At 39.3% G+C, this 23,320-nt stretch overlaps 1 protein-coding gene across 1 annotated transcript in view; it reads left to right on the top strand.

The window, feature by feature from the left end:
- Nucleotides 1–9,305, top strand: part of LOC126252817 (D-threo-3-hydroxyaspartate dehydratase-like) — a 135,971-nt gene extending 126,666 nt beyond the window's left edge. The window contains exon 7 of the mRNA XM_049953759.1: nucleotides 9,051–9,305. Within this exon, the coding sequence (XP_049809716.1) occupies nucleotides 9,051–9,140 (90 nt within the window). The 3' untranslated portion in view covers nucleotides 9,141–9,305. The remainder of the gene's footprint in view (nucleotides 1–9,050) is intronic.
- Nucleotides 9,306–23,320: the final 14,015 nt, after the last annotated feature.

Raw genomic sequence — 23,320 nt, forward strand, 5'->3', positions numbered from 1 at the left:
CCTTAATCGGGCAGGTAGGTTAGAAAATTTGAAAAGGGAAATGGATAGGTTAAAGTTAGATATAGTGGGAATTAGTGAAGTTCGGTGGCAGGAGGAACAAGACTTCTGGTCAGGTGGCTACAGTGTTATAAACACAAAGTCAAATAGGGGTAATGCAGGAGTAGGTTTAATAATGAATAGGAAAATAGGAATGCAGGTAAGCTATTACAAACAGCATAGTGAACGCATTATTGTGGCCAAGATAGATACGAAGCCCACACCTACTACAGTAGTACAAGCTTATATGCCAACTAGCTCTGCAGATGACGAAGAAATTGAAGAAATGTATGAGGAAATAAAAGAAATTATTCAGATAGTGAAGGGAGACGAAAATTTAATAGTCATGGGTCATTGGAATTCGAGTGTAGGAAAAGGGAGAGAAGGAAACGTAGTAGGTGAATATGGATTGGGGCTAAGAAATGAAAGAGGAAGCCGCCTGGTAGAATTTTGCACAGAGCACAACTTAATCATAGCTAACACTTGGTTTAAGAATCATGATAGAAGGTTGTATACATGGAAGAACCCTGGAGATACTAAAAGGTATCAGATAGATTATATAATGGTAAGACAGAGATTTAGGAACCAGGTTTTAAATTGTAAGACATTTCCAGGGGCAGATGTGGACTCTGACCACAATCTATTGGTTATGACCTGTAGATTAAAACTGAAGAAACTGCAAAAAGGTGGGAATTTAAGGAGATGGGACCTGGATAAACTGAAAGAACCAGAGGTTGTACAGAGTTTCAGGGAGAGCATAAGGGAACAATTGACAGGAATGGGGGAAAGAAATACAGTAGAAGAAGAATGGGTAGCTTTGAGGGATGAAGTAGTGAAGGCAGCAGAGGATCAAGTAGGTAAAAAGACGAGGGCTAGTAGAAATCCTTGGGTAACAGAAGAAATATTGAATTTAATTGATGAAAGGAGAAAATATAAAAATGCAGTAAATGAAGCAGGCAAAAAGGAATACAAATGTCTCAAAAATGAGATCGACAGGAAGTGCAAAATGGTTAGCAGGGATGGCTAGAGGACAAATGTAAGGATGTAGAGGCTTATCTCACTAGGGGTAAGATAGATACTGCCTACAGGAAAATTAAAGAGACCTTTGGAGATAAGAGAACCACTTGTATGAACATCAAGAGTTCAGATGGAAACCCAGTTCTAAGCAAAGAAGGGAAAGCAGAAAGGTGGAAGGAGTATATAGAGGGTCTATACAAGGGCGATGTACTTGAGGACAATATTATGGAAATGGAAGAGGATGTAGATGAAGATGAAATGGGAGATACGATACTGCGTGAAGAGTTTGACAGAGCACTGAAAGACCTGAGTCGAAACAAGGCCCCCGGAGTAGACAACATTCCATTGGAACTACTGACGGCCTTGGGAGAGCCAGTCCTGACAAAACTCTACCATCTGGTGAGCAAGATGTATGAAACAGGTGAAATACCCTCAGACTTCAAGAAGAATATAATAATTCCAATCCCAAAGAAAGCAGGTGTCGACAGATGTGAGAATTACCGAACAATCAGTTTAATAAGCCACAGCTGCAAAATACTAACACGAATTCTTTACAGACGAATGGAAAAACTAGTAGAAGCCGACCTCGGGGAAGTTCAGTTTGGATTCCGTAGAAATACTGGAACACGTGAGGCAATACTGACCTTACGACTTATCTTAGAAGAAAGATTAAGAAAAGGCAAACCTACGTTTCTAGCATTTGTGGACTTAGAGAAAGCTTTTGACAATGTTGACTGGAATACTCTCTTTCAAATTCTAAAGGTGGCAGGGGTAAAATACAGGGAGCGAAAGGCTATTTACAATTTGTACAGAAACCAGATGGCAGTTATAAGAATCGAGGGACATGAAAGGGAAGCAGTGGTTGGGAAGGGAGTAAGACAGGGTTGTAGCCTCTCGCCGATGTTATTCAATCTGTATATTGAGCAAGCAGTAAAGGAAACAAAAGAATAATTCGGAGTAAGTATTAAAATCCATGGAGAAGAAATAAAAACTTTGAGGTTCGCCGATGACATTGTAATTCTGTCAGAGACAGCAAAGGACTTGGAAGAGCAGTTGAACGGAATGGATGGTGTCTTGAAGGGAGGATATAAGACGAACATCAACAAAAGCAAAACGAGGATAATGGAATGTAGTCGAATTAAGTCGAGTAATGTTGAGGGTATTAGATTAGGAAATGAAACGCTTAAAGTAGTAAAGGAGTTTTGCTGTTTGGGGAGCAAAATAACTGATGATGGTCGAAGTAGAGAGGATATAAAATGTACACTGGCAATGGCAAGGAAAGCGTTTCTGAAGAAGAGAAATTTGTTAACATCGAGTATAGATTTAAGTGTCAGGAAGTCATTTCTGAAAGTATTTGTATGGAGTGTAGCCATGTATGGAAGTGAAACATGGACGGTAAATAGTTTGGACAAGAAGAGAATAGAAGCTTTCGAAATGTGGTGCTACAGAAGAATGCTGAAGATTAGATGGGTAGATCACATAACTAATGAGGAGGTACTGAATAGGATTGGGGAGAAGAGGAGTTTGTGGCACAACTTGACCAGAAGAAGGGATCGGTTGGTAGGACATGTTCTGAGGCATCAAGGGATCACCAATTTAGTATTGGAGGGCAGCGTGGAGGGTAAAAATCGTAGGGGGAGACCAAGAGATGAATACACTAAGCAGATTCAGAAGGATGTAGGTTGCAGTAGGTACTGGGAGATGAAGAAGCTTGCACAGGATAGAGTAGCATGGAGAGCTGCATCAAACCAGTCTCAGGACTGAAGACCACAACAACAACAATTTTTCCATGGTGTAATGTTCCTTTTTGGCACAAACTGGTTTTTGTATGGAGTACATGAAAGTCATTTTTCTGTCTTGTATTATGATGATGATGAACATTTTCATTTTTGGGGAGGATAGTAGGATTTGTTATTGTATATTTCTTTATAAACATTGCACTTTCAAATAGGAAAATCCGTGGAAGGGGAAGAATCCCGATCCTTTTAAATAATGGTCTACATGGTTTGTTCCTTTTTATTCCAGCCATGATTGTCACTATTCTTTTTTGCATCGTGAAGAGGTTTAGGCAGGATGGCGAATTACCCCAGAAAGTGATCCCATATTTTAGGACAGAATGTATATTAGAATACTAAACTGTCATTCGACAGTCCTTATGACAGCAGTTTTCTAGCACTCTCATTAAATAGCACATGATACTTAGCTTCTTTAATATGTTGTCAATGTGAGTTTCCCATCTAAGATTATCCTGTAGCCAGACGCCCAGAAATTTTGTATTAGGCACACTTGCAATATCTGTGTCTGACATCTGAATTCTTATATCCTCTTCAGTGTTTCTCTTGACATTATGAAAATTTAATGCTACTGTTTTACTTTTATTTATCATTAGTTTTTTTGGTTGAACCAGTTTACAACATTTGTAAATGCCTCAGACAGTCTTGTCTGTAGTATCTCTGCAGTCTTCCCACTGACTAATATGCTTGTGTCATCTGCAAACTGGATAGTGCTATGGTACTGGTTGGTTGATGTTAGGTCATTTATATATATCAAAAATAGGATGGGACCCAGTACCAAGCCCTGCAGTACTCCATATTTTTACTGCTTTATAATCAGAATAGTGTCTTGTTGATTTATTTTCTTTGTGAAAATGTATTTCTACTACTTGCTTGCGGTCAGTAAGATATGATCTAAGCCAGTTGTTAGGCATACCTCTGTTACCAATTCTTTCAAGCTTCTGGTTATAAACTGATGAAGATCTCACAATGACAGATTAATGCCAGATCCTCTTCTGCATTTGAAAGAGGAGGTTCCATTTTTAGAACTTCTATTCATCTTGCTATACTTGCATTCTGAGAAATTATGTGGAAAGGTCCATGTCCAGGAAAATGAATCAGAAAGAAAATGTAGTTAGCAAGAAGCTACCAAAATCTCACAGAGTTAGTAATCATTTTTCTGGGAGTCAAATAGGAGTGACACACCAGCTGTATTATTTCTTAAATGTTTTATGAGTATAATGTGTATTCCATTCATTTAAAGCCTTTCATTCATTCATTCATCTCCATTTCCTAAACTGGAAGTCAAATGCTGTATATCTTTTAAATTTCTGAATTAAACAATGCTAAAATGCAGGCTGGAATAATGACAGTATTATGAAAAGGATAGATTGTAGTTATGGGACAGCCTTTCAAACTGCAAATATTCTAAACACAAGCTGCAAGTGATACAAATTTGGTTTCTGTAGAAGAAAATGCAACGATATTTAGTTTATGTTCCCCAGCACTCAGTTATGCTAAAATGCCTGATAACATACCCTTATGTTGATCTTATGTCTGAGCTGTTGGCCCAATTAGCATCAGCATAAGCTACTACAGCTTCATAGTTTTCCTCATTTTTATAATGTATCCAATAACCTACTGTTCATTTTATGTAATGCAGTATCTTCTTTAAACCTTTCCAACATGGTTCCTTTGGATCACTTTGTTAATGACTGAAATAATTAATGACATAGATTAAATGATGGTGAATTGTTTGAGTTACATAATGAAAACATCTTATTAATTTTATGTAAGGCACTTTCTCATGCAGCCTCTTGTCATTCTCAACTTCTCTGTAATTCAATACCATGGATGTGTTAATTGACTCCCCATCATTCATTCTGTACATCCTCAACATATTTTCCAAATAAATTTTCTGACCCAAAATTATTACATCCTCATCCTCCCTCTCATATTATCTTAATTCCAAGTAAACGTCTCAAATGTCCCAAATATTTCAAGTTTACATCTTAAAGCTAATTTGAATTCTTTAATTTTCATCTTATCATTTTCTAAAATGATAGTATCATCTACATAACAAAAAGTAAACCTTAATGAAGCAATCAGAACTCCAGGTTGGAATATCAACAATATAAAGAAAGAGATCGATTGCTACTCACCTTGAAGAAGACATTGAGTTTCTGACAGGCACAACAAAAAGACTATTACACATTTATCTTTTGGCCAATGCCTTCATAAGAGAAGGAATCACACACACTTTCATTCACACAGGCAAGCACACCTCACGCACACTTGACCACCATCTCTGGCAGCTCTGGTTTGAGTTGCTGCAGATGGGGGTCTTGTATGTTGGAGGTGTGCTTGCTTTCATGCATGAATGTGTGTATGTTTCTGTTCTGAAAAATGCTTTGGCCAAAAACTAAATGTGTAACAGCCTCTTTGCCTGTCTGCAACACAACATATAAAAGAGTAAACCTTAGTGTTCAAGTTCCTGTAAGCATATAGGCACCAATCAGAATTGCTCTGAACAAAGCATACACCTTTAACAAACATTAAATTTAGTGAAATAGAGGCCTGCTTTGTTTATCTTACCTACAATATCTGGTTCTACATGAAATCCTGCTGATATCTTTATATAAAATTCTTAATCTAAATTTCCACGAAGAGAAGCCCCTTTTACCTAAATTTGATCTGCAATCAGTTTTTCATGATTCATGGAAGAAAGGAGTGCTAATCCAGCAAGATATGCTGGAGAACTTCTGTGGAGTTTGGAAGATGAGGTACTGCCATAACTGAAGCTGTGAGGGTAGGTTATGAGTTGTGCTGAGATAGTTCAAGCAGTAGAGCACTTACCGTGGAAGACAAATATTCCAGGTTCAAGTCCCAGTATTGCACACAGATTTAATTTGTCAGGAAGTTTCAAAAGTGTTAACAATGTTTTGCTATGATATTTTATATCAGATTTTCTGCTGAGTTAGCCACTCTGTTCGCTATAATCCCTCAAACAGAAAACCATGCCTAGTAGTTGGTAGAAAGTACAGATCATATCAGTCTACTACAAGATTAGCAGAAGTGATCCACAAACATACCACCCTATATCCTTGACATCAGTTTGTTGTAGAATCTTAGAACATATTCCTAGCTCAAACATAATAAGGGACCTTGAACACAATGATACCTCTGTGCCCCAGCATGGATTTTGAAAACATCACTCATGTGAAACCCAACTCACATTTTGCTCTTAATGACATACTGAAAGCCATGTATCAAAGCAGTCATGTAGTTGCAGTATTTCTTGTTTTCTTTAAAGTATTTGACTTGGTGCGACACCTATGCTTATTCTCAAAAGTATGATCATATGGAGTATAAAGTGAAATTTGTGACTGGACTGAGGAGTTTTTGGTGTTGAGGATGCAGCATGTTATCATGGTTGGAGAGTCACTGACAGATTTAGATGTAACTTTGGATGGACCCCAGAGAAGTGTGTTGGGTCCCTTGCTGTTCATACAGAATGAGAGCGAAATGCATTTGGCATCCCTGCACATGCCTGTTTTTAATTTGTAGCTGCCAGAAGTTTCATTGATATATGTCTGTTAGTTATGGTTGTTGTACTGAGCAGAGCATTGTGTCACACAGTTGGTGAATTTCGAGTTGGCAGAGTTAGAGGAGCAATGTGTCCGAATTAAATTTTGTGTGGAACTCAGGAAAACCTTTACAGAGACACACCAAATGATGCAGAAAGCCTACACTGATGAGTGCTTAAGCCATACTTGGTGTTACGAGTGGTTCACATTGTTTGAAAATGGCAGACAGAAGTTAAAGGTGACCCTCACTCAGGACGCCTTTCGAAGTCTGGTGACAATGCTTCTGCCAGGAATGTCATCATGAATTTGTGCGACATGGACAAACTGTTAATCAATGGTACTAGTGGGATGTGTTGTGACACCTGCAAGAAAATGTGAGAAGGGAATGGCCTGAAAGGTGTTGAGACAATTCATGGCTCTTGCATCACTATAACGCATCCACGCATTCATCCCTGTCGATGTGTTACTATTGAATAAAAAATGAAAGAACTGTGCTGCTTCATCTTCTGTACTCTCCAGATGTGGCCCCTGCAGAGATTTTTTTTTTTATTTCCTAAGTTGAAAACACTATTGAAAGGACAAAGATTTGCAATGACAGATGAGATAAAAGAAAATTTGCTACATGAAACCCAGGAAAAGGAGTACCAAGACTGCTTGTGGAACTGGAAACAGCAATGGGAGCAGTGTATCAGTTATGGAGGAGAGTATTTCCAAGGAGACCATGTATAATGAGTAAAAGGTGAGTGTAGAAAAATGTTGTGGGCAAAGTTCCAGAATTTTATGAGCAGACCTTGTATATTAATGAACTGGCAGATAATATTAATAGTAACCTCAGACTTTATGCAGATGATGCAGTTATCTACAATGAAGTACATCCTGAGAAAATCTGTACAAATATTCAGTCAGATCTTGATATGATATCAAAGTAGTGCACAGATTGGCAACTAGCTTTAAATGCTGAGGAATGTAAAATTTCAAACTTTACAAAACAAAGAAATATAGTATCCTATATGTAGAGTATCAGTAAGTCACAGCTGAGCTTGGTAAACTCATACAAATTCCTGTGTGTTGCATTCTGTAGGGACATGAAATGGAATGATCCCATAGTCTTAGTCATGGGTAAAGCAGGTAAAAGACATCAGTTTATTGGTAAAGCACTAGGGAAATGCAATCAGTCTACAAAAGGAGATTGCTTAAAAATCACTTGTGGGATCCAATGTAGAATATTGCTCAAGTGTGTGGGACCCATACCACATAGGACTAAGAGGGCACATTGAATGTATGAAGAGAAGGACAGCACAGATGGTCATATGCTTGTTTGACCCATGGTAGAGTGTCACAGAGATGCAGGAAGAATTGAACTGGCTGACACTTGAAGATGGATGTCATCTATTCCAAGGAAGTCTACTTACAAAGTTTCAAGAACTATCTTTAAATGAAGATTTCAGGTGTATAATACAGCATCATGCTTATTGCTCCCACAGACAAAATTAGTTTAATTACAGCACACTCAGAGGCATTTAAACAGTCATTCTTCCCATGCTCCATACATGAATGGAATGGGAGGAGACCCTACTAGTGGATACAACAGAGTGTGTCCTCTGCTGTCCATATCAAAGTGGTTTCAAGAGTATAGCTATATATGTCACCATAAATGTCACATGTTCAGTGGAAATATTAGTGAGCTTAGTTCATATGCCAATTATTATAGACATTGTTCTTCATTCATATGCTTAGGATCTCTTGATGCCTGTGAATATCACAGGAACATTTTGAAAAGTCTGTAAATAAGAAGAGAAACATAAGAAGAGATAAAATGTTTAACTTTTTGTCCAAAATATCTTACTACTTAAAACAACCATGGCGCAGCTGATGCAAAATGCTTCATGAACTTCTAGAGGCCAAGACCAGCAGTCGTGGTTTGGCACTTATGCAGATGAGCCATGTAATTATTGCTTGAGATCACTAGGAAGTCATTGCTTGATATTCAAATCTCATTGCCAATTTTGTTAGATTTCTCTACCGTCTAACATGTTGCTCACAAATTTAGTAACATTGTGTCAATTTTTCACTTTTTGAAATTAGATATTTCTGTGTTGGATTCCATTCCCAAACAAAATGTTCTAACTGAGGTGCTGTTCATATGAATATTCTTCTTTCCTTATATCTACCGGGTATTTTCTAAATATTTTAATTAATTGGTAATTGTTTTGCATGTTGGTTTTTGTAATTGCTGTGAACCTGATGCCTAATTTCAATGTGCAAATTGTTTATTGTGTGGGAACAACTGAGTATTTTGCTTCTGCGTTACTTGGTTTTCCAGTATTCATAACCAGACTTCTTAGCATTTCTATTTCAAATATTTACCAGCTGCCTATTGCTTTTGTCAAAGTGGCTCACTGAACTTTTTTATTATTTCATTGCCTAACTGTACAATACTCTGATGTTCTGTTGTGTGTAAAAGTTAGTGAGTTATCTGAAAAAATACTGGTATTTTATGTAGTTAATTGAAACTAACATTACTTGGAATAATGAATGAATATTTTAAGTAACTGAAGTTATCCTTTTCATGGATGTTCATCTGTAAAATTTGTTAGTTAAATTTGTAAATTTATTTATGAATTTATTTAAATTTTAGGCCTGTGCAGCAGCAGCTCTTCATCCTGTTTATTATATTCACAAAGATGATGTCGTGCAGGAGGAGTGGAGACCTGTTCGTGGATGGTAGACTCAAAGGATAATCTGTACTTGTTGCTGGAGAAACATCCCTGAAGAGAAATTTGTGTTTTATGTTTGTTAGTAGTAGTGAAGAGACATTGCAAAACTTTGAAGTTTTAATTACGATGTATGGGCAGCTCAGTGAATACTTTTCAGGCAGCTAAATGACAAAAATTTTGGCTAATCCTAAAATAAATGACATTATAAGAATATTTTTTCATTATATCATTTACTGTGTCAGTTTGCAATGAGTTTGTGTCAGGGTTATAACATATAACAGTCACAGCTGTAAAAGTTATACTGTGAAGATTGTTGAAAAAATGTTTCATACAGTTTCGTAGGCGTGTTGGCACTTAAGATCACTACCCACTTTCCACTGTGTTAAGTAATTTTTAACAGTAATACAAATCACCTAACACTGTCTGTTCATGGAAATATGGGATGATTTTAGAAACACACATACTATGACTGTGTGCTTGCTGAACCGATTGACCTGTTTATCAATCAGAATTTATTTTATTTGCACATACACTGAAGAGCCACAGAAACAGGTACAGCTGCCTAATATCATGTAGTACCCCTGCAAACATGCTGAAGCATTGTAACATCACATGACATGGATTTGACTAATGTCGGGAATAGTGATGGAGGGAACTGACACCATGAATCCTGCAGGGCTGTCCATAAATCTGTAACAGTACAAGGGGGTAGAGATCTCTTCTGAACAGCATGTTGCAAGGAATCCCAGATGAGGGAAACATTCCACGTGGGAAAAATATATCTAAAAACAAAGATTCTGTAACTTACCAAACGAAAGCGTTGGTATGTTGATAGAAACAAGAACAAACACACACACAAATTTCAAACTTTTGCAACCCACGGTTGCTTCATCAAGAAAGAGGGAGGGAGAGGGAAAGACGAAAGGATGTGGATGTGGATCCTTTCATCTTTCCCTCTCCTTCCCTCTTTCCTGATGAAGCAACCATGGGTTGCGAAAGCTTGAAAATTTGTGTGTGTGTTTGTGTTTGTTCTTGTTTCTATCAACATACCAACACTTTCGTTTGGTAAGTTACAGAATCTTTATATATACACACTAAGATGTATGTACGAATGTAGTGTGGGACAATACGTTGAGAATGTGGGTTTCGTGGGAGGCGTGCCAGAGATAAATCCCTGCAGTCATGCTATCCTCTGTGCCCTCAGTGGCTCAGATGGATAGAGCATCTGCCGTGTAAGCAGGAGATCCTGGGTTCGAGTCCCGGTTGGGGCACACATTTTCATCTGTCCCCGTTGACGTATGTCAACTCCTGTAAGCAGCTAAGGGTGTTCATTTCATTGTAATCCCAGATATACTCAATAATGCTCATGTCTGGGGAGTTTGGTGGCCAGTGGAAGTTTTTAACTCAGAAGAGTGTCCCCGGAGCCACTCTGTAGCAATTATGGATGTGCGGGGTGTTGCATTGTCCTGCTGGAATTGCCCAAGTCTGTTGGAATGCCCAATGGACAAGAATGGATGCATGTGTCCAGACAGGATGCTTGTGTATGTGTCACCTATCAGAATCATATCTAGACACATCAGGGGTCCCATATTACTCCAACTGCACATGCCCCACATAATAACAGAGACTCCACCAGCTTGAACAGTCCCCTGCTGACATGCAGTGTTGATGGAGTCATGAGTTGTCTCCATATCTGCACACATCCTCCACTTGATACAATTTGAAACAAGACTCGTCTGGCCAGGCAACATGTTTCCAGTCATCAACAGTCCGACGTGGTGTTGACAGGCCCAAGTGAGGCATAAAGCTTTGTGTTGTGCGTTCATCAATGGTACATGAGTGGGCCTTCGGTTCCAGAAGCCCATGTCAATGATGTTTCATTGAATGATTTGCACACTGCACTTGTTGATGGCTCAGCTTTGAAATCTGCAGCAATTTGCAGAAGGGTTGCAATTCTTCACATTGAATGATTCTCTTCAGTTGTTGTTGGTCCCATTCTTGTGGGATATTTTTCTGATCATATCGAAGTCAAAGATTTGGTTTTACCAGATTCCTGTTATTCATGGTACCCTCATGAAATGGTCATACGGGAAAATCCCAGTTCATCGCTACCTCGGAGATTCTGCGTCCAAATGCTCATGCGCTGACTATAACACCACGTTCAAACTCACTTAAATCTTGATAACCTGCCATTGTAGCAGCATTAACTGATCTAACAACTATGCCAGACACTTATCTTATATAAGCATTGTCAACCGTAGCACCTTATTCTGGCTGTGTAGATATCTCTGTATTTGAATATGCTTGCCTGTACCAGTTTCTTTGGCACTTCAGTGTATATTAAGTAGTCACAGCAAAAAAATATCAGTTATCAAAGGTATCTCAGCTTTCTAACCCACTATTAAACGTATATACTTGATATTACTAAAAAAGTTTGATTCATTAAGGTAATATAAAACAATGCATTTTTACAGTGGAACTATGGTTTAGTTTCTGGTTTATTAACCTATATGTTGCTTATAGCAACAGTTATTTAAATTCTGCTCCTTGGAAGTAGACAGAAAGCTATTCTTACAGGGAAAGACAAAAACAGTAAATACAAGGAAAGGTGATGTCCTCTGGGAGGATCATACTGACAAAGGAACCTCCCCATTGCACCCCCCTCAGATTTAGTTATAAGTTGGCACAGTGGATAGGCCTTGAAAAACTGAACACAGATCAATCGAGAAAACAGGAAGAAGTTGTGTGGAACTATGAAAAGAATAAGCAAAATATACCAACTGAGTAGTCCATGCGCAGGATAGGCAACATCAAGGAGCATGTGAGCTCAGGAGCGCTGTGGTCCCGTGGTTAGCGTGAGCACCTGCGGAACGAGAGGTCCTTGGTTCAAGTCTACCCTCGAGTGAAAAGTTTAATTTTTTGTTTTCAGACAATTATGAAAGTTCAGGCACTCACACATAATCAACTTCGCTCTCCAAAATTCCAGGACATGTTCAGATTTGCTTGGACATATGCAGGATTTGACGGTCTACACACGGAAAAATTTGAAAACGTTAAAAACATATGTTTTGATAGAGCACAGGCAAAACTGTGCGACTGTGAAACTGTTGCATTCATTTGTTGCACTTTATGTGACAAACTGTTATGTTTTCATCACTTTTTTGGGAGCGATTATCACATCCACAAGAAAACCTAAATCGGGCAAGGTAGAAGAATCTTTTTACCCATTCGCCAAGTGTACAAGTTAGGTGGGTCAACAACATATTCCTGTCATGTGAAGCACATGCCGTCACCAGTGTCGTTTAGAATATATCAGACGTGTTTTCCTGTGGAGGAATCGGTTGACCTATGACCTTGCGATCAAATGTTTTCGGTTCTGATTGGAGAGGCACGTCCTTTCGTCTACTAATCGCACGGTTTTGCGGTGCGGTCGCAAAACACAGACACTAAACTTATTACAGTGAACAGAGACGTCAATGAACGAACGGACAGATCATAACTTTGCGAAAATAAAGAAATTAAAATTTTCAGTCGATGGAAGACTTGAACCAAGGAACCTCTCGTTCCGCAGGTGCTCACGCTAACCACGGGACCACAGCGCTCCTAAACTGAGACTGTCCTTGATGTTGCCTATCCTGCGCATGGACTACTCAGTTTGTATATTTTGCTTATTTTTTTCATAGTTCCACACAACTTCTTCCTGTTTTCTGGATTAATCTGTGTTCAGTTTTTCAAGGCCTATCCACTGTGCCAACTTATAATTAAATCTGAGGGGGGTGCGATGGGGAGGTTATAACTTGAAAATGGCGCGCATGCCGATATCACGATAATGGAATAAAGTAATCCATTAACAATTCTTTTTGTCGAAAAACTTTTACAAAAGAGATTCGTTCCTATACATTTTTAAATCTGTAACTCACGTTGACTCAGCTATCTCTAGATTTTTGGTCATGTGGTGGTGCACCTATTAAAATTTTCGTATGATGCTAATCGCTTGGAGTACAATTAGTATATTTGATAATTCTGTCTCTCTCTAAGGCATATTCCTTACATCCGTTTCATATTTTATATGAGTCAGTAGTTAATCTAAGAATGTCTTAACTGTGCAGAATGACTACTCCAAGTATGTAGTACCATGTCAAGTTAGTAGTTTTGAATATCTATGGTCATACATAAGCGTTCCGCGTACCGTCACTGACAATAGTACCTAGTGCTGAAAAAATCAATATTATGTAAAAGGCAAAAAACATAGTTTATTCTTTTAGAGCGGAGCTGTTAGTTCCGCTTTATTTAGTACTTTCACACGATCCTAATTTGATATTTTGAAATGTTATCTGAACGGTCATATTCTTGTTATATTAATCTACTACGCCTAATCGACAGAAAGAGGACTCAATTCGTGCTTATTTAACCTGGAACATTCCTTTTCGTTGCATCCATTTCCATTCCTGTATGTTTGAGTTTGAATGTACGAGGCTGCGAATGAGGTAAAGACAGGAAAGCTTACAGCTAAACATAGGTAATGGGAGTAGGCTGAGTTAGTACCAACCATACCTAGGTGGGCAAATTCAACAAATGAGCGTTTGCATCAAAGATAAACTGAGTGACCAGGTTAGGCGACGTCAGGATGGTCACAGTCCATGAGAAATTACCCCATCCAATGAGTTTGAACGCAGAACCGTTGTCCCTGCGGTTACACTATATTGCAGTAGTTGGATTGGATGGCTAAGTGTGCAGAAGGGCTCCTCAGGTAAAGGTGCAAAGAACGGTGTTACAGTGTACTGGTTACTGACAGAAAGCACTGATATGTTGTCTTTCTGCATCACGTTAGTCAGGGAAACTGTGGCCGGTAGTGAATTAAATGGTAAAGAGAGGACTTAGTCGTGACTATCCAGATCGATTGTGAATCATCAGTTTGCGCTCTAATTTCATTTCCAGTGCCGTTTTTAAGTGTAAAATCAAGTGCGAAATCTCATAATGTTGTTCGGATAGTATTTTTTTGGTCATCGGGTGTGAATATTAAGGCCACCCCTTTGTATGTGAGACGTGGTCATGTGGGCCACCTGTTCCCGTCATTTAGGGTATTTCGGTTTAACTATGCCCACATTACACTTTTCGATGGCTTTTCTTATGGTAAAACTTTGTTTAATTGCATATTAATGAGATGGCAACAATTTTGTCGCGGGATTTTACGGATTAAACGGTGATTTCTCTGTGAGTGTTCTTCAACCACATGTTCTCGCCAGTAGCTGTGTCTTAGATTAACTATTTCCAAAATAGGCCTTTCTGTGTTTCTTCATTCCTTAAAAGTTTGCTTATTTGGAATTAACGAGGCAGTACCAATTTTGTCTGGGGATTTAACTAATTTAACGGTGGTTTCTTTGTAAGTGGTCTTCAGCTACATGCTCTCGCCATGATCCTTGTCCTAGATTAACCAGTCCCAAAATACGCTTTCGTGTGATCCTTCATACATCAAAAGTTTGTTTATTTGAAATCAGTGAGTCTGCAATAATTTTGTCTGTGAATTTTAATGCTTTTTCGGTGAGTTCTTTATAATCAGAATCCACCCCAATGTAACCGTCATTTTGTTGTGCTGTAGATTAACTGGGTCTTAATTAAGTACCTGAGCGAGTTTATTTACGTTTACGTTAAGAGTTAGATTCAAAGAATAAGAGTGAAGCTGCCCGCGTTTCACGTGAGGATTTTCCTGGTAACTGATATGCGACCATTTGTTCCCGCCAATGATGTACAACTATCTGCTTGGTGCTGATCGTGTGGTCAACGATATCACATAGTTCTGGGTGCACACCCAGTATCGTATTAATCGTATGCGAAAGTTTGTGGGATGCTATGTCTATTAGAATGATGCGATTGGTAACCAGATTCTGTCCTGATTTCTCTTTTAAGCCTTGTGTGACATTTTCCTTTGTGTTAGGAGACGAAGATTAATTTAGTGAAACCTGTTAGCACCTTGAGGGCCATGAATTTACTTGTCAGTTAAATGAAAATCCTTTCTGCTTGTCCATTGTAAAAATAAACATGTAATTTTCACAAAAAAACTCCTCTCCCACTGCCATTATCACTTCGTAACATTGACCCATAGAGAGAATACTTTACCTCCAGATAATTCCTATTTTAATAAGACAGTCAAGAGAGCAGCAAAGCAAAGAATACATCCATGGTAATAAAAGAAAGCTTTGGTAGCTTGCCATTCTTGTGTTATGTGTTGGTTTGTGTTGTGGTCTGATTAACGAGTATGTTAGGTAGTTAATCGGCCTTTCCATAAAAATACATTTAAGTCGAGTTTAACCATGGAATATAACGAACAGAATTATACAGAGCACGCTGGTAAAGACTAATTAAGCAATAGGCTGTACCCTTTCAGTTTTAATTTTATATTGGATTTGTGAATAACACTTATTTTCAGTCTGTAGCAGATATTTACGATATTGAAAAATGTTCCTGGGATGTTTTCACTACAACTGCCCATCCCACAACAGCTTAAAATAATATGCCCTGTTTACTTATTCCACCTGATGTAGTATTGTAAAACATCACAGTAGTATTATGAAACACCACAACCAATAGCCGATGATTACATTTTTTCAATCCTTCGTTTCTGCTTTAAATTTTTCAGACTTTCCTGTTCAATTAGATATTGTTGCTCATGCACTGTGCACAATTAACTAGATTTGTTTCATATCACATTCACACAAGCAAGAACACAAAGAGCTGCTATGGAACAACCTTTGTAATAATGTACATTTTCTCTATAAGTCTCTTGTTTGACTTACTCCTCTTTTATTACATTTTTCATATATGAAGAATACACATTTGACATTATCAATAATACTATGAAGATTCTTTTGTACTGGGTGGTCATGTCTGCTTACCACATGTTGGAGCGATGGATAAGACAACGTTTGGCTTGGAAACAATAGAGATAGTCTTCATACAGCTGTGACAGAATTAGTTTGAGTTAAGAGTGTCCATGATTTCTTGTCTGTCACTATCAGGCATAAAAGGTATTAAAAGATTTCGTCTCCGGAGCATGCGAATACTACATATTAACAAGGTTATCGCACATTTGAAGTTCTTAAAATTGACACCCAGGAGACAACCCGAAACTCATTATTCTGCATTTGTTATGGTAGAGAATGGAACAATAAATTTAAGATGCGTTGATCGCGTGCCAAGTCTCGAGAATCAAGATAATAAGTAGTTAATTAAAGTGATAAGAATCTGGAGGAGATAGACGAGGCCTTCTCGGTAATTCGCTAGACTACGTGGAAGGTACCTCGTAGGAACACTGTACCCCTTTTCATCATGTTCCTCTTTATTGTGAAACTTTTTGGCAGAAGCGAAAATATTCAGAGCGCTGATTTTATTTTTTCAATCGTTTTTAAGTCGTCTAGATTATACAAGAGGTCTAAAAGCAAACGATATTTGACAATTAAAATTCTGTGAAAAGAACATTGTTTACCTTCCAGGCCTCTCATTTAGCAACAGCAAACAACTTCATTATCCTCATACACATGATTTGTGTTGAATAAGAGTAAATGAAGACAGTTTTTAACAAGAAGAAACTTCCCAGGACCGACAGGTGGGAGACATGCACAGTGGCCAATCGCACAAGACCACAAAAGAATAAAGAATCGAGCAGCAGTTTATGAACACTCAGTCAAATTGCAGATTCAAGATCCTTTCTGAATGAACAAATACCTGGTTTCTCAATTATTTTCCTATCAATTTTATTTGAGTTCCTTGGATATTTAATCGTGATTTAAACCATAAATGGAATTATCGAGAGATAAGACACTTCATAATAATGATTCCTAACATAATGAGGAACAAAAATCAGGAAGGAAATTTCAACTGGCGTCATTTTGACAGGAGCTGGTAATTTACTCAGAACGGTGGCAACCATAAAAGCTACTCAAGTTTTAAATGGCCATTCTTCTTCCTTGTGGAGATGTATGGCTACAGTGAGAACTGCCTTTCCAATAGTTGGACCTGAGCCAGAACAATAAAACTGTGTCTGCAAAAAATAAATGGTCAGCTCCTGTGTGCCAGCAGGTAGGCTTTGACCTCTGCCCTCCCACATAACTGGAAATGACTCTACTTTTTGAGGTCAGGACCTTACAGGAATGTGGCACCAGTGAAGCAAACTCTGGCCATCAAACGGCCTGCACATTTCATTTTGAGCAACGACATGGATCAGCTTCAGCTTTGTCTCTAGTGTGGATATGTCTTCCTACAGGCATTTGCTGCAGTTATTAACAGGGAATGGATATCAGTGTACTCTCCGTTGTTGCCAGATTTTCGGTAATCCGAACCTGTCCCACTCCCCCCCCCCTCTCTCTCTCTCTCCCTTTCCTTCCCTTATCAAGATCACCCCCCAGAGGACTCCAGGTGCTGGCATAGCCGGTATGGTTGTCAAGTCACTTACGCCAAGTATAGAAAAAATGGTTCAAATGGCTCTGAGCACTATGGGACTCAACTGCTAAGGTCATTAGTCCCCTAGAACTTAGAACTAGTTAAACCTAACTAACTTAAGGACATCACAAACATCCATGCCCGAGGCAGGATTCGAACCTGCGACCGTAGCGGTCTTGCGGTTCCAGACTGCAGCGCCTTTAACCGCACGGCCACTTCGGCCGGCGCCAAGTATAGAATTTAAGAGGGCAGACATAGCCTATTTCACCATGGCAGGCAATCTAAGATGGTGAACCAAGATGGCTGACTCGAACCTGCTCAAGCGGAATTAATTGAAGACCAAAGTCAACCAATATCCCAAGGGGTTCTTGGTGGCGCCTGAAACCCAATGCAGTGGAATTAATTGATAGCCTGAGGAGTCCTGAGTGGTCTATGTAACCCAGGCCAACAGAAGGAATTGGTAACCCAAGGCGTCTTGGGTTTTCAGTGCTGTTAACTTATGGCTTTGATCAACTTTGGCCATGAAAATGCTAAGTGGTAGAACTCGGTTCTGTTCCGCCACCATTTATGAGGTAAAGTTCGTCGTTCAAGGCAGCATGCTGTTTCTAGTAGTTTTGATAACAATTCGGCTAGTTTGAATAAGAACGCATTTCACCAGAAAATATCAGTATTATGGTAAGACGTAGCCAGCTGTAGGAATTGCAGACACTTTTATATAATTGGGAACTTTGACATAAGTCAGATTGGGTAAAAACGTACAGTTTTAATGTATTTCTGAATTCAAATTTCATACGCAGAATATCTTGTCTTTTTTTCACATTTTACTTTTGTCAGAACACATGGTTGTGTGAATTCGTCTCCGTATTAGACATTTATAAACTAAAGTGAGTACAAGTAGCCTTTCACACATATTTTCAAGTTTTCAGAGGATCTGCAATGTTAATTCTTTTGTGAACCTGAGATGTGGTTTGGAACGGAATGATAGCTATTCTTACTAGATGTTTACGTTTTGCTACCCTGATAGAACTGTGTAGCTCATCTGATGGTTAATTGTATTGTATAGCCATTGCATCTAGATCTTATGGCTTCATTAATTCATATCTTTTCCTGGTATTATCAATTTCCTGGAATTACCAATTTCAACCACGTGTATTTGCATCCATGTTAGAATTCTTGTGCACAGTTATGGAGTGATATGCTTTTCTATTCCTTGGACTTGAGTACAGGGTTCTTTTACATATACGTTCCCTGTTGAAATTTCTTCCTTTTATAAATAATTTTCAGCAAACATGATAAGTTAAAGCTGATATAGTTACTCCGAGATTTTCATCTACGGAGAGTATATGATTGTGGACTGTTGCACTTACCACACAAGCAACATGTTTATAGGTTATTATGCAAAGCAGTTAACAGACGACCAAGGCATTTGCCCTTGCATAAATTGATCCTATAAGGTGCGCTTTTTAATACTTGGAGGTTGGGTTGTGTATGTTTAACCGTTTATACTCATATTCGAGATTCAGTTGTGCTACCTCTGAGTAACTTCCCTCAGTTTTTGTTGTGCTGTGGGTGATCTTACGGTCTCCTATCGTTAGGATCGCGTTATCATTGTGTCACATTCACTTTCTGGGGGTAGATTTCAGAGCATAAAATGTGTTCATCACTTCGGATGAACTCTGGTATTTTTGTTGCGATAGCAGGGTGGCTTTCAATGTCAGTCAGTAGGCTGAAGGTAGCGGCGTGACACATGCAAAATCTGAAACCTACTTAAGTTATGGAATTACTGTCCATGAACTTTTATTGACCTTTGCTAAAATCTAAAGAAACTTTTGGTCATATATTTGTAGTGTTTGAAGTTGTTTCAAAGAACGTGATTTAGTACCCATTACGAAAAGCAACTGGGGAAACAATATTTGCAAAAATGGAGGGAGATTGTTTTGTGAAGCGTGGAAAACCAGAGAGCATCTCAGTATCCAAAGTGTCAGTATCCACTGCAAGTAGGAACTCTGTTGACGGATTACACGAAGGCTGCACAGAGCAAGGCCTGCGGGCCGCATGCGGGCTCCATTGATCTGAGGTTGCCTACCCCTAGCCGTTCGTTCTTGTAATATTTTTTACTGCTCTTCATATTCCTTCCCTGAACGGAGAGGGCGGACACTTGTAGAACTCAGTTCTTTTCAGAATACATTGTTGTAACTCTGCTTTTTAAATAAAGTTAATATTCGTGAAACAAATGGTGAGAACTAGTTATGTAGTTCTTTTTCCCTACTTTTGGCCTTACACGGTCTAAGCGAGGGTTTTGCAGCCTTTGGTACCTGCGTTATAAGGTCGAATACTGAACAGGTAATCAATTTAACATTTCGGCAACCAGTTAACGACCACTGCGCGTGCGTGCAAACTGGGGCAAGCTCCTCTCATTTTCGCTGCTCTCATTGCAGGATTGTGGAAGACAGCGGCGTGAGGTAGAGTAGTCACAAACTGAATGCTCCCATTATAATTACATTGCAATATCATAGCTAAAGATATCTGATGTACAGTATTCTACAATAACCATTCCAAGACTTATGCTCCTTAATATTTACTCAGCGAGTAGACATCCACCTCCACCCCTCCGTCCCCCTTATACAAGTTAAGCCCACAGAAGCCCTTAAAGTTTCTGTAAAATTTGATGATTTTCTAAATTTTGTGAAGCATAAAAAAATCAAAGAGCATCTCAGTATCCCACGTATCAGGGATCCCCTGCAAGTAGGAACATTGCTGACACCACCAAATCTGTACCATGTATTTACTATCACGTTACCACTCACTACCAAAGACGAGCTTAATGACACACGCAAGTACTACTCATGCACTTCTCAGACACAGTGCAGTAGCTAATGGGCACAAGACGTTAAACCTATAACACACATCTGCTCCAAACGGAAGTGACGTAAGAAGCAGCACGAAAGCCAGGGAAAATGTTTGCTTGTCGCCAAATGGTTGGACGAAAACTCACAAATCTTTTATCCTCGTCACCAATAAACAATGTAGGAAGAAAACTGACAGGATGGGGGAGGGCGTTGAGGCCAAAAAAATTCTTCATTGCCGTTAAATGATGTAGGCCGGAAACTGAGAGTCGGGAGGGAGGGGTACTGGGGCTGGAAACTTCCTCTTCGCCAATGAATAATGTATCTAACGCTGGTGGAGGTACAAAGAGAACACTGTCCAAGCAAACAACGATGAATTTTATTCATAAGCACATAAAAAACTCCTTCTTGGAGTAAGGTATTTACAAATGAAAATTGTTTAGATACTTTGGGTCCAAACATGGAAAGCAAAAATGAAAGCCAAAATGAGTAACTAAGTGTTCCAGCCTAGATTCGCTACTGAAAAAGTGTGTGAACTCAGTAAAGATTACCACCTGCAATGTTCAGACGTTAATCACACGATTGAAGTGTTTACCCTTGGGCTTTTACTGAAACAACAGTGTGCATTACTGTTCATTTATTTCTTCAGTGTACTGGTGTGTCATCTCGTGAGCGATTGTGACATGGACTGTGGGGTTATAGCAAGGTGACCTTACTATTTGCCAAGGAAGACTATGGAACGCCAAAAGCGGCTCTGACGTCATTTCGTCTGCCGAATTGGCGGATGAACGGGGAAGGGGAGTCCCTTGTCTTTTTGTACGTCCTGCGGGCACGATGGTGGAAGCGGGCAAGGACCACCATTTCTTGTACTGTGTCTTGTGGGGACTGTGCCTGAAACCAACGAGGTACATGAAATATCCTCCGCTGTCAGACGTTCTGCATCAGCTGGAGAGAGCGTAGACGTTAGGCGCAGTACCCCATGCCTCACGTGCACAGTCTGGTAGAGTGTGGCCACAGTCGACCGGCAAGGTGTATCCTTCATGCCGTAATGGCTAGAGTGCGCCCAGTCGTTGCTGCATCTTCCGTTTAACATCGTGCACGTGCACTTTCCAGCTGAGCGTACGGTCAACGGTGACGCCAAAGTACTTTGCGTCATCAGTCCATCGTATAGCGTCGGTGAGAGCTATAGTTGCTGCATCACTGGACGACATCTCCTGGCAAAGAGTATAGCTTGGCTCTTAGTCACACTCAAGCCTCTTATCCGAAATGCCGATCCGTGATTGAGTGCTAAATTAAATACTGCCGCGACACACGAATACGGTATGAGCTGCTGACGGGCACGTGACATGGTGTAGGAAAATAGTGCGCATGGTAGCAGCACCGTGGTCGTGGAAATGCGCTCTGCTAGCATTGGGCTTGGCGCCTCTTGGGTGGCTGCCAGAGCTCCATGGACAAAAGACTGGCGGGTTGATGTTATCGTTGTTGTCAGCAAAATATATCACCATGCGGGACGAGTGTGGGTTATTGTTTGGCTTGCTTAGCTCGTATTTGTGGCAGCGGACGATGCCTGGGGCATGGCCTCCTGCAGGGTGCGAAAACGATGCCAGCAGTATCGTAACCCCAAAGACCATCGAGAACTTAAGCGTCTCTCTGGGCAGTTACATTACAGAGCCATTGTATTATACCAAGAAAAGTGGGAAGATAGGACGACTGTTCTCACCTTAAACACCAGAGACGAATGAGGGCTGGTCCAGGCCCTCTGAAACAGAAGACCAGAGAAAGTGGCCCTTCAGGGACCAGCGGGCAAGGCAGAACTTTTTACCACGGCATATGCGGAACAAAATGTCTTAGCATAAGAGGATGCCGGCAAAGAGGAGGAGATAAGAATTATTATTATTCTGGATTTACAATGTGAGTACATTTTTCCAGCACCTATTCTAGATTACAGTAAGCCACTAATTATTGTTCTCCACTCTTCTCTATTTGTCCATAAATCTTCAGGAATGTTGTTCTTCCTCATTGCTGACTGAACTCCCTGTATCCATGTATCAGGTGGTCGTCCCCTTTTTCTTCTTCCAATTGGTACCCAGTCGATTATGCATTTTGGTAGCCTTTCCTGTTCCATTCGTCTGATGTGTCCATACCATTTAAGTTGTTTGTGCTCGATGAAATCAATAATTGAATTTTTACATTTCATCTTGTCTCTGATTACTTCATTTCTTGTTCTTTCTCGTCTTGATATTCTTGCTCAACGTCTCCAGAAATCCATTTCTGTGGCTAATAATTTTGATTTCAGTTGCCATTTTGTTGTCCACACTTATGAACCATATGTAATAATGCTCCTAACTATTGTTTTAAAAATCCTTATTTTGTTATCAGTTGTTATGTGTTTGTCCCAGAGAATTCCATTCAATAAAGAGATTGTCGTCTTTCCAGAATTTATTCTTGATCTAATTTCTTTGTCCTGTTTCCCATCATTTGTAATTTTCACACCTAAATATTTATATTCCTCAGTAGCTGTTATTGTTCCCATCCCTTCTTCTAATATTAAGTCTCCATTCACTCCACCAATTACCATGTACTTTGTTTTATTCATGTTTACATTTAGACCTGATTTTTTATATTCTTGAATCAATTTTCTGGTCATATACTCTATGTCCCCATAGTCTTGGGCTATAATCAGTTGGTCATCTGCAAATTGTAACGAGTATATTGTTCTACCATTTATTGGTATTCCCATAGCGTGACATTTTTTCTTCCAATTCTGTAAAGTTACTTCTGTATATATTTTATACAATGTAGGTGAGATGCTACATCCTTGACGTAATCCTTTTGTGACTTGGAATCCATGTGATAGATATTTACCAATTTTTATTTTTGAAATAGAATTTTTATATAAATTTTGAATT

Source organism: Schistocerca nitens, chromosome 4, assembly GCF_023898315.1.
Source record: "Schistocerca nitens isolate TAMUIC-IGC-003100 chromosome 4, iqSchNite1.1, whole genome shotgun sequence".
In the NCBI taxonomy this organism is placed as follows: Eukaryota; Metazoa; Arthropoda; class Insecta; order Orthoptera; family Acrididae; genus Schistocerca; species Schistocerca nitens.